At 57.2% G+C, this 13,590-nt stretch overlaps 6 protein-coding genes and 1 pseudogene across 7 annotated transcripts; 3 read left to right on the top strand and 4 right to left on the bottom strand.

Annotated features, from left to right (window-relative positions):
- Window positions 1-18: 18 nt before the first annotated feature.
- On the top strand, window positions 19-2,804 carry J3D65DRAFT_593103 (Chs5p-Arf1p-binding proteins-domain-containing protein). Its single transcript, XM_066797808.1, has 6 exons — window positions 19-146; window positions 334-457; window positions 529-653; window positions 700-980; window positions 1,029-2,341; window positions 2,393-2,804. The coding sequence occupies exons 1-6, from the start codon at window positions 121-123 to the stop codon at window positions 2,555-2,557; spliced, it is 2,034 nt and encodes a 677-aa protein (XP_066653167.1). The 5' UTR covers window positions 19-120; the 3' UTR covers window positions 2,558-2,804.
- A 371-nt stretch (window positions 2,805-3,175) lies between these two features.
- On the top strand, window positions 3,176-3,835 carry J3D65DRAFT_556977 (signal peptidase complex catalytic subunit sec11; the record flags this gene model as incomplete). Its single annotated transcript, XM_066797289.1, has 2 exons — window positions 3,176-3,483; window positions 3,607-3,835. The coding sequence occupies 2 exons, from the start codon at window positions 3,176-3,178 to the stop codon at window positions 3,833-3,835; spliced, it is 537 nt and encodes a 178-aa protein (XP_066653166.1).
- A 554-nt stretch (window positions 3,836-4,389) lies between these two features.
- J3D65DRAFT_t106 lies at window positions 4,390-4,493 on the bottom strand (annotated as a pseudogene). The gene has a single exon. The product of its transcript is annotated as a tRNA-OTHER (tRNA).
- Window positions 4,494-5,288: 795 nt separating this feature from the next.
- J3D65DRAFT_556511 (NRDE protein-domain-containing protein) lies at window positions 5,289-6,355 on the bottom strand (the record flags this gene model as incomplete). The annotated part of the gene is made up of 3 exons (XM_066797268.1): window positions 5,289-5,839; window positions 5,885-6,233; window positions 6,290-6,355. The coding sequence occupies 3 exons, from the start codon at window positions 6,353-6,355 to the stop codon at window positions 5,289-5,291; spliced, it is 966 nt and encodes a 321-aa protein (XP_066653165.1).
- A 575-nt stretch (window positions 6,356-6,930) lies between these two features.
- On the top strand, window positions 6,931-8,813 carry J3D65DRAFT_632514 (TB2/DP1, HVA22 family-domain-containing protein). The gene is made up of 2 exons (XM_066801029.1): window positions 6,931-7,306; window positions 7,408-8,813. Exons 1-2 carry the CDS (start codon window positions 7,266-7,268, stop codon window positions 8,435-8,437), a joined length of 1,071 nt encoding a protein of 356 aa, XP_066653164.1. The 5' UTR covers window positions 6,931-7,265; the 3' UTR covers window positions 8,438-8,813.
- Window positions 8,814-9,509: 696 nt separating this feature from the next.
- Window positions 9,510-10,528, bottom strand: J3D65DRAFT_652616 (mitochondrial genome maintenance MGM101-domain-containing protein; the record flags this gene model as incomplete). Its single annotated transcript, XM_066802456.1, has 2 exons — window positions 10,383-10,528; window positions 9,510-10,316 (listed from the first exon to the last, which is right to left on the bottom strand). The coding sequence occupies exons 1-2, from the start codon at window positions 10,455-10,457 to the stop codon at window positions 9,510-9,512; spliced, it is 882 nt and encodes a 293-aa protein (XP_066653163.1). The 5' UTR covers window positions 10,458-10,528.
- Window positions 10,529-10,684: 156 nt separating this feature from the next.
- J3D65DRAFT_632510 (FGGY family of carbohydrate kinase) lies at window positions 10,685-13,246 on the bottom strand. Its single transcript, XM_066801028.1, has 3 exons — window positions 12,593-13,246; window positions 11,965-12,537; window positions 10,685-11,912 (listed from the first exon to the last, which is right to left on the bottom strand). The coding sequence occupies exons 1-3, from the start codon at window positions 12,806-12,808 to the stop codon at window positions 10,857-10,859; spliced, it is 1,845 nt and encodes a 614-aa protein (XP_066653162.1). The 5' UTR covers window positions 12,809-13,246; the 3' UTR covers window positions 10,685-10,856.
- Window positions 13,247-13,590: the final 344 nt, after the last annotated feature.

Below are 13,590 nucleotides of genomic sequence, written 5' to 3'. Positions count from 1 at the left end.
TTCAACAGCAATGCGCCTGGACGTCTCTCGTCTTCTCCCTCCATCTCGTCTAAACAGCTCCGTCGATAATTGATGCTGCCGCTATAGCAACGCTCAAACACACCATTCTGCCCGACAGCCATGGTTCCTCAACCAGCGGTCCCCGAGTAGGTCAAATCCCGTTTACTGGCCAGCTATGCAGCCCCCGCCGTCAGCACCTCTCGCGCATGCATTGGATACTGCCGTCGCTCGAATTTGACCTCCCATTGAAATATCCTCATACTTTGTGGCTGTCGGCGTCAATGCCAGTTGGGTCCTCAATTGCGATTATCATGCTGACGTGTCTTCTCTCAGGATCTATGAGGACGACATACAATCCGTCGTCGATCTCCGCACAGAAAGCTTGCAGACCCTGCGTGAATTGGGTCCTCCTGACTTGGTCCACCTAGTAAAACAGCAAAAGGGGTCTGCGAACAAGGTCCGTCGACTCGATCTTCCATTAGGCGCAAATCACGCTTGGGTTAGGCAGCCGGGCTAACCAACGTACAGGCCGGAGTATACCACCACATAACCGGCGTCGATGCCTCCTCGTCCGCAAGTCTTGCAGCCTACATAAACACCTTGACCTACTCCCCAAATGACAAAACCCACAAGGTCGTCTCTGGACTATACTGGTAAAACATCACCGAAGCCTACGTGGATCCAAGCTGACGGATCAAGCTGTTACAATGCCTTTTCACGGCTGGACATGCGTGTCCAGGTAGCGATTCCCGGAACGGTGGAGAGCTACTGCATCGATGAGCGGGGAGAGAAGCGCGTTGCGTCAGATGAGCTGTGGCTTGAGACGTATCTTTGCAGCGTGCTGCGGGCATATTCGTACGCAGATGACGGCTCGGGCGACCAAATCAAGAAGATCATCGGAGTCAGAAGATTCAACCCCATCACAAGCACCGAGGCCGAGCACAAATTTTTGGATGCCGCTGAGCGGCTCTTCTTCAATGGTCTGCCCCAGTCCCAGTTGGCCGCACTTCAATTCTGACACATTCTAGGCTGGCAACTCGGTTCCGATCCAGAAATCCAGGTTCCAAACCTCGTTTCCAACCACCTGACGACTGGCCTTCTCAATTATATTCATACCAGCGGCCGCTACGCGTCGGGAATCAACCTTTTCGAAAAGCTTCGCTCCCGAGACCCGGAAATTTCATCACTGCTCGCCCGAGTCTACATTTCGGCCGACGAAGAAGTCAAGGCTGTTCAGCTGTTGCACGACGCGATCCAGGAGCTCCCCATGGACTATTCTCTGTTGGATTGCCAGGCTGATTTTCTCAACAAGAAGGGACGCGCTGATATGGCGCTGGAGATTGCGAAGAGGAGTGTTGTGTCTGCGCCAAGTGAGTTCAGCACTTGGGCTAGATTGGCCGAGATTTATGTCAGCCTGGAGCAATGGGATCTCGCGCTTCTGACCCTCAATTCCTGCCCAATGTTCACCTATCAAGACAAAGACGCACCTCGCATACCGGAGCCATTCAAGATCAACCTTCCTCTCATGCCCGAGAGCGTGTGCGATGAAATCGACGATAGCACCGGTCCCAATGATGTCGATGCAGTCCACCCGACATTGAAGAAGCTTCACGCTGCGGGTTTCAGAGGAACCTTTTTGAAGGCTTACATGCTTCTTACCAAGATAACCAAGAAAATTGGATGGGACCAACTGTTGAGGATACGAAGCCAAGTCTTTGTCATGGAGGAGGAATATCGACACGAGAAGCAGGCGGTGACGCAACAACCGCAGCCCCCTCCAAGCCGGAATGCCAGCACTAGCGCGATAAGGTCTCCGAGCCCGCAAACCAATGGCCATGGCGATGGAGAGAATGGCGAGCCTACACCAGACGGAGAGACCAAGAGTGACGCAAATGAGGCTGGGAATTCCTTGGAGAAACCATCCAATACTGTTGCTTCAGAAGAAGTCAAGGCCGGAAGTGACGAGCCTGATCCTTCCCACAACCAGTACACACAGTTTCACAACAAGCGCCTCTGCGAGCGCTGGCTCGATAACCTCTTCATGGTTCTCTACGAAGACTTGCGCGTGTACACCATCTGGAGAACTGAGATGGCGCAGTACCGTCAGCAGCAATTGCTGTACAAGAAAAACCCTGAGGAGTGGGAGATTCTCGGCGAGCTCGCAGAGAGGCTGCACCACGATGATGAGGCCGTGGAAGCCTACCAGGCGTGTCTTAACATCAAATTCTCGCCCAAGGCTATGCGGGGCATGTTGAAATTGTACGAGCAGCAGGGCAACATCAGAATGATGCTCGGAGCTCTCATCCGCCTTGTTTGCTGGCAATACAGGTGGTACTCCGAGGTAAGTTGGCAAATAGCAAAATCTGCGCTGAGCTTTCTGACATGGCAACAGTTCTCCCCGTCGCTGCTCTTCATGATCCGCAGGCTCATCGAAGAAGAGGGAACATTGAAGGTCCGCAGCATCATTCAGGGAACGAGCCTACCGCAGCACGTGCTAGAGTTGACGCATCAATACACGAACCTCGTTGCCAACTTCCGCAACCCGGGTTCTGAGTAATGATTTTTGGTTCTGTCTACGCCTGGCGAATGTCTTTTACTTGGCCTCGAAACGAAGCAAGGAAAGCCTGGCGCCCTAGGGCTTTAATTTTTGCGGTGGGTGGTTAGATATTGGACGAGGAAGGGGCAAAAGATACCTTTGCATCGATCATGAGGGCCTCTTTAAGGGAAGGACGTCAAACACGGAAACTGGAGCAGTGGACTGTACTGTAGAGCGTTGAGAAATTCAAAAGTGAATTTAGCACCAATTGACACTGTTCAAGGTCAACAGTCTTTGCAAATGGCTTCTTGACGCCGCGAGTATTTAAAGGCATAGTAACTCTTGGCGGGGATCTCCGCCGCGGCGGCGCTGCCCTGCGCACCTACCTCTGTACCGAGCTACCCTTGTCAACACCTGGCTTCATCAATTCCACAGCGTTGACGGCCGCGCCGGCCGAACACACAAGACACACCAATCGACCAACACACCTGCCCACCGAGCAGCTCCGTAAATCCACTCGCCAAGTTTTGGCCCACGCATCTCTGCCCGACTAGTCGCCTCTTCCATCGCAACGAACGCGCGCGTACCGCCCTCGGCGACGACACGAAAGCAAACCACGGCAACCAGGCCCACGATACGATGCTCAACGACCTGCTCGGACCGCTCGCGGGGCTGCAGTCGCGGCAGATCGCGGCGCAGATCCTCAACTTCGCTCTGGTGCTCAGCACGGCGTTCATGCTGTGGAAGGGGCTGTCGGTGGCCACCAACTCGCCGTCGCCGATCGTCGTGGTGCTGTCGGGCAGCATGGAGCCGGCGTTCCAGCGCGGCGACCTGCTGTTCCTGTGGAATCGGGCCATGGACACGCGGATTGGCGAGGTCGTCGTGTACAACGTGCGCGGCAAGGACATTCCGATTGTGCATCGCGTCGTGAGGAGGTTTGGAGGAGGGTGAGTTGGGCCTGCTTTCCTTCTTTTCTTGGGTCGCTGCAAAGACGGAGAGGAGAATGGAGGGGGAGAAACAGTGGTGGATTGGAGTCGGCTGGCTGAAGAACCATGAACTGACGTACCTAGACCCAACCCTCTGCGCCTGTTGACCAAGGGCGACAACAACGTCGCCGACGACACGGAGCTGTACGCGCGCGGCCAGTCGTTTTTGAACCGCGAAAAGGACGTCATTGGCAGCGTATTTGGCTTCATCCCGTGGGTCGGATACGTGACGATCCTGCTTAGCGAGTACCCGTGGTTGAAGACGGTCATGCTGGGCTTGATGGGCTTGACGGTTGTGTTGCAGAGGGAGTAGAGGATTAAGAGAGGGTGTGGTGTGAGAGGGACGTTGCTACTCCATTTCTTTTGGGCTCCATGGATGCCACGGCATGAAAACCTGAGAAGAGGCGGGGGCTGCTGGATGGGGTGTGAAGAGCTTTCTACCTGGGCCGCGAAACTCAAAAGGGGTCTTAACAGATATACTGCATTAGAGGAGGAGGAAGACGAAGAAAAACCCCGTCCGTCATCGCCATTGGATCAAACGGCGTCCCAAAAAACCAAATGGACTGCCTCCGAAGACTACCAAATATTCCCTCTCCTGGTGATGAGCTCCTCTACGAGACAACGAAAAGAAGCAGTTGTTCTAGTTTCCCACCTGTAGGCTTCTTCTCTACTCCCGTTGTGGCTCACTCGGTTGCAGCTTCTAAACCCTCCGCTATCTCAAAGACCAAAATGATAATCCGGACAGAAGAAACACCTTGAACGAGCCCCCTCTCCCCAGTCACTTTTCCAGCCGTCAAAAAGCCAAAAAAGATGTGCGGAAGGCAAGATTCGAACTGTAGAGCGCCCGTTAGCCGACATTCATCCCCATGCGGAAGGCGGGCACTTACCTCGCGGTTTCTGCTTGTCTCTTTCGCTTAGAGGCGAAACCAAATGATGGGAAAGCAGCGCCTTAACCACTAGGCCACTCCCGCTTGTTGTTGGAGGGGAGGCGGCGTTTTTGCGTTTTATCGACGGTTCGGCGGGACTTGGTTGCGGAGAGGCGCATGCAGCGTTTGGTGATGGTACGTGATTACGAGCATTTTGTCAGCGGATCTCCAGGCGAAGCTTTTACGGCTGCACATGCTGGATAGAGGACACGTGCATGCAGGTGAATGAATAGATGGAGTCATGACAGTCTATCAGCACCTGGCTGGCTGGCTAACTGGCGCCGCGTAGGAAGCATCATACGGAGCAGCGGTGAAGCGTAAGCAAAGGATTCCACGTACATCCACGCAAATCAGGAGAAGGCAACTCGGCTACGTGCTGGGGCCGCTGTGGGTATCCTTTGAGATAAGAGGAGACAGGGGCAAGAGATACGTAAGCATGCTTTACTCAATGCTGCTGTTGTTTAATAGTCTCAAATTCGTCGAGGGCCCAACATCACCGGCAGAAAAGACCATTTGTCAAAGTGGAGAGTTGGCAAGAGCTTTGTACATTGTCTGAGAAGAGTGTGGCGGTAAGAAGAGTATGCTGATGCAGTGTCAGTATGCCCGCTGCCGGCTGCCGGCATGCATACTGCACTGCACGTCTGTTCTGTACCACTTTGGACGGGGCGGGCCATTCTACATGTACACAAGACAACCGAGAATACCAAGATCCAGTTGGGCACCGACTCAGCCAAAGGGCAATTCAACCGTGCATTCATGCGCCTGCTGTGCTGTGCTGTACTGAACGCTCCAGGAGGTATCTTTGACAATGAAGCACTCCTCAACTCCAAAATGCCAGCATCACCATCCCTCAATTTGGAATTCAAATTTGTGGTCCCCCTTGCCCCTCTCAACGGGCCTGCCCTGTGCATCGAACAAAGATCTCTCGACAAACGTGACGTTGCCGTCGCGGTCAACCACCACTAGCGACTGCCGCTGGGTGCCGTAGATACCGCTGGCCGCGGTCGTCGCAGTCTCATCTCCGTTCTTTGCAAAGGACATATCCTCCGTCGGCTTGGTCACGACACCGTCGCCCTCGCGGCCAATGTCTGGGATGAAGATGCTGTTGCGCAGTTGGCGCAGATAAATCTCCCAAGCTTCGCCGGACCGGTGTTTGGGCAAGCTGTCTTGACTGAGCACGCCAAAGAGGCGCTCGAGCAGCTGGTCGCGCGTCTCGCCCGCAGCCACACTGGCTTCGACGGCGGCTTTGGTGGCTTCCTTGCCGCGGACAATCTTGGGCCACGAGTTGTCGCCGTAATGCGAGTTGCTGAGGGCGTGAGTCTCGCCCGGCTCGCCGGCGACCCAAATCAAGCCGTGGACGTCGGGCGTGCGGTTGGAGAGGATGGCGAGACCTTTGCGGTGCTTTGAACCGCTGCTATTTGCGCCATTGGCATGACCGTCGTCGTGACGCTTTTGAACAACGTCTTGGAGACGACCATACAGTAGACTGAAGCCACCGACGCCCTTGACCTGCTCTTCCTCGACCAGCCGCTGGCCAAAGTCGGCCGTCGTCTCGGTCGAGGTGGGTGGCAGCTTCAACCACGCATTGGGAATGGCGCCGCGGCTCTTTTCCTCACAAATGACAACGCCCTCCTCACGGAAGTTGGTCAGGACGGCCAGACGGCCCTGGCGGGTGATTCCCAACCAGGTGCCGTGGGCGGGGCGGTGCAGGTCGTAGCCACCAAGAACGTGGTCATGTGGAGGCGCCCACCACTGGGCCGGAGCGGTGGGGCGGCGAAGGTACTCCTGCAATCAGTCAGAACGGGAGTCGAGGGGCAGGAGAGGAGCGCAAGTGGGCGTACGTCGCGGTTGTTTAAGAGGATAAAGGGGTAGTCTGGATGTGCGGTCGTCACAATGGCGATACACATTACGGCATGCGAACCGACGTAGTCGGGTGGTGGAGAGCTAGTGTGCCTGGTGACCTTGGGCGTTGGACAAGGACTGTAGGAGGACGGTGCCAAAACGAAACGAGGCCAAAGGAATATAAAGAAGAGTGAGCGGCGTCGTGGGAAGACCCTCACATGAGCAGGTCGAGTATGTACAGGTGGTAATGTAGGTGGACTGGTTGAGGGCGCGTCCAAGGTTCAGTTGGCATTGCTCGTGACGTGGAAGCACCTCGGGCTTTTTCGCTGCTGCGGGCTGTAGCCGTCCAGTGCAGCAAGACCTATATCGTGATGCCACATGTGTACCGGTGGATGAGTGACGGAAGGCCTCGTGGTTTTGGATGATTTATCGTCGTCAAAGAGCCGCAGGCGACAATGTCGCAGAAAGCGTCTGTCCCCAAAAATACATGGTCATGACAGGCACGCTATCCCTGTTGAGACAGTGGATGCGCGTAGCGTCGGCTGATTGGGAGCATGTCCTGGAGGTGGTAGTACGGCACCGTCAGGCCCGGGTTGAATCGAGGAGCTGGAAGACAATGAGGTTGAGATGGAGAGCTGAGGTGTAGCAGACATGAGCTCGTCACAGTCACAGCCCTGGCTGCCGTGGCGGTTTGTCTGATCCCAATCGTGACGTTATCGCGGTCCATGGCCCGTGCCGAAGCTCCAGCTGCAAGCGGGCGGTGAGCGAGGCCATGGCGCCGCGGATGGAGCCTGTGAGTGACTGATCTTCGAGCGGCACAATCGTCGTCACCCAAGGCTCAGGTAGCCTTCAGGCACTCAATCTTTGTCTACCACTCCTCCTCCTCCTCCCACTCCTCCACCTCCCCACCTCGACACCTCGTCCCGACACTGCTCCCGACACCTCCCGCCCATCGCCGTGAGGGATCCTGCAACCATGTTTTTCGGAATATTCGACATCTTCCCCAATCTCCTCACGTACGTCGGGTCTACATGGTCCATCTGCCCCTCATGCTCCCTGTCGCCTCAACCCCGACACCTCAGAATCTACGAGTCGATGCTGACAGAGCTCCTAACAGCACCGGAGTATCCACCCTCTTCCCCATCTTCGCCTCCTACAAGGCCCTGCGGACGCGCGATCCCGCCCAGCTGACCCCATGGCTCATGTACTGGGTCGTCTTCACCATCGCCCAAACCACTGAGGCCTACGCCGGCTGGGCCGTCGACTGGCTGCCCTTTTACGCCTGGGTGCGCTTCGGCGCCTACTGCTACCTCGTAGCCCCAGGAGCAGAGGGCGCGCCGCACCTGTACACGACCTACGTCCACCCGTTCCTGGCCGAGCACGAGGCCGAAATCGACCGCTTCATCAGCGAGGCCCACGACAATGCCAAGCGCGCCGGCCTCAACTACCTCAAGCAGGCCATCGAGTTCCTCAAGGTCAACGTCCTGGGCCTGCCGCCCCGCGAGCCCACCCCGCCGCCCTCGCGCGCCGGCGCCGCAGGTGCCGCCGCCGGCTCCTACGCCCAGAACCTCTTCTCCCGCTTCAACCTGCCCGCCGCCGGCCAGGGACTCGCCGCCCCGGCCGGCGACTTTTACGGATTGGTGGCCGGCGCCTTGCAGGGCGCCGCGGCCTGGCAAAAGTCTGGCAGCACCGCGCGCGGTGATGGGCCCGAGGCGCTGATCCCTGAGGAGCTGTCTCGCAGCTCGCCCGAGGAGCGCCTCTCGTACATTTCGTCCAAACGCGACCAGCTGCGCATGTTGATGCAGGCGTTTGACCGCGAGGCCGACCACCTGTCGACCAGCACCAGCGAGAACCGGACGCCGGGCGAATTCCGCGACAGCGGCGAGGGCTTCCTGTCCAAGAGCAAGAGCGAATTGGAGTTTGATCGCGTCGAGTATGACGAGGCCCTGGGCGAGGACCACAGCCACGGACAACAGCAGCATCTGGGCAAGATGGGCCAGCGGACCGCGAGCGGCGGGTGGATGCCGTGGCAGTGGGGCGGCAGCGGTGCCGGCAGCAGTGCTGGAGGTCATGCCAGCGGGTCCACCAGCAGGGAGCGCTCACGCGAGGACAGAGCCAGGTCGAGTGGCACCGACCTGGCGTACTGATGATGCTGTCTCTTCAAGCTAAATCTCAACGTTCTATTACGACAACGGCGTACATACGGTCTTGGCTCTGGTTTCCTCAGGGAGGTCGGGTTTGACGGAAGGGGGTATTCTTCCAGAACGGTCTGGCACGGAGACCTAGGATGGGCAGTTAGGTAGGCTGGTTTTGCGTTTTCATCATGGCGTCACACAAGGCTCGGGGCGGATTCAACGACTCGGACGATTCAAGCAGGGAAGGAACAGCAACAGATGCTCGCAGCAAGCAGCTAGGTCGGTCGCTTCGTTGGCTGGCACGCACGCACGCACGCACGCACGCACAAATAGAGCGTGCGACCATGGCGAGTCACTCCACTCGGATCTGTCCTGTTCATCACAGGCAGACTTAGGTCAACAGAAGAAAGAGGAGGAATGCCACGCGGACGGACAAACCAACGTACGGATATTTAGGTAGGTAATTCAATCGAAGAAACGCGCGACCTTGCATTGCTGCAAGCAAGTTGAGTTACAAAGTTTCGCGCGCGCTGCTGCTCATTGTTGTCTTGAAGCAAGTGCTTTCTGATAGTAGGAAGCTCTAGATCGGAACGTGGGCAAGGCAAGTAAATGTGTGTCTATTGCGTAGCTTGGGTTTCGCGAAGATGCAGGACGATGAGAAGGCCAAGGGACGCGCGCGGAGATGAGAGTCGCTTTTATCTGTCTGGTGTTGCTTTTCCTTTGCCCTTCTTTTTTTTAGCCATGCCTGATAGCTGGTGGGTACATATCATATCACTGTGCTGTACAGCCGCCTGCTTACACCCACGGCCTGTGCAAGTCCGCAGACTATGCTTCCGCTTGAACGAAACTCCAGTGATGGTGATCAGATCTCCCTGTGCTCTTTTGGCCGGACGATTGATTCCATCTGCTCCCTCTGCCCCGCAGGCCATACTTCTCGTGGCCCCAAAAAGAAACCTGAAACTGAGCACAATCAACACAAAATATTCGTAGCACGCCGGCAGACAGGCAGTGTTGGGCCCAAGTTTGCCTCCCTCCGCTTCCATCCCACTCCAATCCACATGGACCACATGGCTCAACAACTAGCTCAGAACTTGCTCTCCTTGAACGGGTACGGCAACTCGTCGTCCTTGCGGAGCCAAATCTGCTTCTTTTTCTTGTTGACGACGTGCTCGGCCCAAACCTTCTTGCCATACTCCTTGGTAAACTTCCGGATGAACCGCGGATCCCACAGCTCGCTGGCGACGCCGAGGTCCTTGCAGCAGCGCATGAGGGCGTTGCTCTTGCAGCCCTCGGTCGCCGTCGGGATGCCGTCCGGGTCGAAGTACTGCTGCTCGCCGCGCGCGACGCTGACCAGCCGCCCGCCGACCACGAGCCCGTACTCGCGCGTCACGAGCTTGGGCGTGACGATGGTCTCGCCGCGCGGCGCGAGGCCCCAGCCGCCGGGCCCGAACGCCCGGTTCAGGATGCGCCGGTACTTGATCTCGGGGAGGTACACGATGCCGTCGGGCTTGATTTCAATGTCGTCTGCGTTGAGCGGTTCGAGCAGGGCGCGCGCTGCTTCGGCGCTGAAGGGTGTGGCCGAGAGCCCGTGGAAGCTGCGTGACCAGTCGGGTTGTGCGCTTGTGTCAGCATCCGGGGGCGAAGGCAGGTCGAGCGGCTTGTCCAAGAGCCCTTCATCGAGAGAACGCGTCGGCGGCGCGCCGTTGCCGTTGATGTTGCCGTTCGGGCTGCCATTTGTGCTGGTGGCGGGTGTTGCGGAAGGAGTCGAATTGGTGGTGTTACTCGAGTAACTGGACCGTGTCGGCGCTGGCTTCGAATTGGTATATGTGTTTGAAGAGCTTGCGGGAGCAGGCGTGGCACGGCGTGCTGGAGGCGTGTTCGTGGTGGCGTACTGCGGACGCGGGTTGGTTTCGTTCACGTAGCTGCGTTGGGCAATGCTGCTCCGGAACAAGAGGACTTGGTTGGAAGCTCGTGGAGTCTGGAGACTTCTGCAAAAGCCAGAGGCGGCCCGCCGGACGAAAGGGGAGCTCATTGTAAGTTACGGAGTTGGTGTTGGAAGATTGTGGCCGGGATTCGCGTCCGAAGTTTCGAGCGAACCAAGTGCAACCTGACGCTTGGGCCCGTGCCCGGGCACACACCACGCAGCTTAGGCCAGCTCCAGCTTTCTTATCGCAAGGAAGCTCGGGTTGCTATCAATGACCTCATCGGGATTGGAGACGATGGAGCATCAATTTCACAAGCATTCAAGTCGAAGGCAAGCATCAAAAACCGGATTAATTACCCCAAGTGTCAAAAAAATGTTTAATCTAAGGGCCATCTAGATGATTTTCCATGCAAATGCCGAAAATAGGCAGATGGTCCCTTTTACCGTGATATCATGTCCAAGCATCCACTGTCGTCCCAAACATTCATCCATATCGTCCATTTTTGTTCAAGCCTTCCAGCCGGTGACAGCTTCGTCAACCAGCTGCCTGTAGCGCTGCTGGTTGTCAAGCTGCTCGAGGAAGACCTTGTACTTGGCCGCCAGCAGCTTCTTCTCGCCCTCGTTGGTCGATGGCTTGATCATCTTGCCAGGCTTGCTGTAACGGTCCATGATCTCCCACAGAGGAGTTGTCTTGCCCTCCTTGTCGGCAGAAGCAGCCTTGGCACCCAGCATGGCCGCACCGTGGACGACAGCAGCGTGAACATAGCGTGGGATCAATACGGGCATGTCGCAGGCCGTGGCGATGAGGTGCATGAGAATGTCGTTCTGGCACTGCGAGCCAGACATGAAGATGGAAGAGAGCTGGTGTCCGCACTCATTCATGACCGTCACGATCTGGTGGGTCTGGAGGGCGATGAACTCCAAGGTGCCAAGGTAGTAGAGCGCAAGGCTGTCCAGCGACTTGTCGCTACTGAGACCGACAATTGATCCCTTCATGTTGGGGTCGGCAATAGGAGAGCGGTTTCCGAAGAAGTCGCCGTACATGAAGAAGTGACGGCCAAGCCAGCTGACCGAGGGCGCGTTGTGCTTTTCAGCCATCTCGCGCAGGTGCTCGTTCAAGTAATCGTAGATATTGGTGTTGAACGTTTCGGCCACCGTCATGGCCTCGTTGAAGGCTGGGTGCGTCTCAATGACGTACTTCAGAAGTTCGCCAGTTGCACTCTGTCCACCTTCGGCCATCCAGTATCCTGGCAGCAGGACATCGCGGTAAGGTCCCCACACACCGGGAACGAAGACGGGCTCGCGCGACATGGCCAAGTGGCAAGTCGAGGTACCGGCCACGGCAGCCAGACGGGTGAAAGCCTGCGAGACGTCGTTCTTGGGCGCGTCCGAGTTAAGTTCCTCCGCGCTCAGTCTGACCTTGGCGCCAACAGTTCCGATCCAGCCGGCGTAGGCGTCAATGACACCGCTGCCAACAGCGATGCCGGCGGGAAGACCCATGTCTTGGGCAGCACGCTCGCTGAGGGTACCGACGAGCTCGCCGGCGGTCGAATACTCGTTGTTCTGCGAATGGATTAGTCACTTTCTTGTTCAAAGATGTGTGGGGAAGGCTAACCACCCCGTTGACTCCTCCTATCCGCTTAAAGTTGTCCTCGACAAGGTCCTCCAACCCAATCTCCTTGAGGAAGTCCTCTTGCCAGCCCTTGACACTGCCGTCGACGCCAACGGGCACGAAACCTTGCTTGCAGACAACACTGCAGAAGCTGCGAGTCTCGGCGCCAGTGGCCATGTGGGTCAAGGCATCCGTCAAGTCGTAAAACTTGCACTTCTTGAAAAGCTCGGGTGGCATGTTGTTCTTGAGCCACAGGACCTTGGGGATTTCCATCTCGATGGACATCTTACCACCGACATAGCGCAGGAGGTTGTGCTTCGTGTTGTTGATCTTGACTGTCTCGTCGATGGGGCGGTGATCCAGCCACAGGACAACATTGCGGTCGTTGCCGTCCTTGTTGTCAAAGCTGGGCCCAGTAATGCAGACGGGCTCGTCAGTCACGCCATTGAAGACGGTGAGAGAGCAAGTGGCATCAAAGCCAATGCCGCGAACGGTGCTGGCATCCACATTGTGCTGGTCGAGAGCGCGACGAATGGACGAGCAAATGCAGCGCCAAATGTCGGTCGTCGATTGTTCCTGCAGTGACGTCAGCGGGCATATTCCGGTGAGAGCTCGCCTCCAGCTCACTTACGTAGTAGCCTGTCTGGGGCTGCCAGAGGCCAATGTTCTCCGAGGCGAGGCCGACAATGTCACCCTTCTCGTTCATGATGCAGGCGCGGGCGCTGCCGGTTCCCACATCAATGCCGATGTAGTGGTCCTCGAAGGGACGCAACTCATTGTGAGGGTCCGTCGACAGCTGCCTGGACTGCTTCCTCGAGGGAGGCTGGCGGAAAGGAAGAGAAGTCATGATGGTAGAGGTGAGAGCTTCAAGAGACGGCTCGATGGAATTGGAGACAAGTGTCAGGTGTCAAGACGAGTTGACAGCTGAGGTGAGGGAGGAGGTGGGAGTGGTGAGGGGTAGCCAATGTGTCAATTGAAGCTGAGGGAAGCTGAGGGGTATGTCTGAGTGTCACAAGGAGGGGTGAGGGAGGAGTGTGAAGAAGGTTTTGAGGTCAGAGGAGGGAAGAGCTGGCAAAGAAGCTTTTTGTTGAGCAGTCGAGAAGCAGGCAGGCACCCTGAGCTTGAGACCTGACCGGGGGAGCTCGAAGCCATGTCGTAACCAGCATTTAGGAATGAATGGACCACGGCACACACCTCAGCGTTGCGCCAATCCCCACCGGCGGTGCCTGGAAACACCAGAGCTTTCCCCACGATGGTCGCGATTTTCGTCTAGACAAGGACCCACTGGCCCCGGTGTCTCCGCCACCACCCGCCATTGGGCTCTCCCCCGGTCCGCCTTGACTCGGAGCTGCTGCTGCACCCTCTTGTACCACGAGCTGCGCGGCATTCTGACCTGGCCTGCTGTCCGCCGCCAACGTGTCCAAGAATTGGCACTCCAGAAACCAAGGCGTTGGCTACAGCTGCAGGTCCTTTTCGCGCGGCGCACTTCGCACTTGGCTCCGTCAACCAGTGCAGCCCTACCGCACCTCCCGCTCGTTGATGACCCGGCGTCGATGTAATACAGTGGGCCGCCAACATCATCCCGCCGCCGTCGGTTCGCCACACCAACGTCAACCGCCAACGTCCGCA

Source organism: Phyllosticta citribraziliensis, assembly GCF_038025025.1.
Source record: "Phyllosticta citribraziliensis strain CPC 17464 chromosome Unknown J3D65scaffold_9, whole genome shotgun sequence".
In the NCBI taxonomy this organism is placed as follows: domain Eukaryota; kingdom Fungi; phylum Ascomycota; class Dothideomycetes; order Botryosphaeriales; family Phyllostictaceae; genus Phyllosticta; species Phyllosticta citribraziliensis.
This window is presented reverse-complemented; position numbering and strand designations above follow the sequence as displayed.

What these genes read in the sequence shown, in the direction of transcription:
- J3D65DRAFT_632510 (XM_066801028.1), bottom strand. Translation starts at nt 12,808, where the DNA reads ATGACTTCTCTTCCTTTCCGCCAGCCTCCCTCGAGGAAGCAGTCCAGG. An exon ending in AGCCCCAGACAGGCTACTAC is followed by an intron (nt 12,538 to 12,592) that starts GTAAGTGAGCTG and finishes ACGTCACTGCAG; the next exon opens with GAACAATCGACGACCGACAT. An exon ending in TAGGAGGAGTCAACGGGGTG is followed by an intron (nt 11,913 to 11,964) that starts GTTAGCCTTCCC and finishes ATCCATTCGCAG; the next exon opens with AACAACGAGTATTCGACCGC.
- J3D65DRAFT_593103 (XM_066797808.1), top strand. Translation starts at nt 121, where the DNA reads ATGGTTCCTCAACCAGCGGTCCCCGA. An exon ending in GTCGTCTCTGGACTATACTG is followed by an intron (nt 654 to 699) that starts GTAAAACATCAC and finishes TGACGGATCAAG; the next exon opens with CTGTTACAATGCCTTTTCAC. An exon ending in AATACAGGTGGTACTCCGAG is followed by an intron (nt 2,342 to 2,392) that starts GTAAGTTGGCAA and finishes ACATGGCAACAG; the next exon opens with TTCTCCCCGTCGCTGCTCTT.
- J3D65DRAFT_632514 (XM_066801029.1), top strand. Translation starts at nt 7,266, where the DNA reads ATGTTTTTCGGAATATTCGACATCTTCCCCAATCTCCTCAC. An exon ending in ATCTTCCCCAATCTCCTCAC is followed by an intron (nt 7,307 to 7,407) that starts GTACGTCGGGTC and finishes AGCTCCTAACAG; the next exon opens with CACCGGAGTATCCACCCTCT.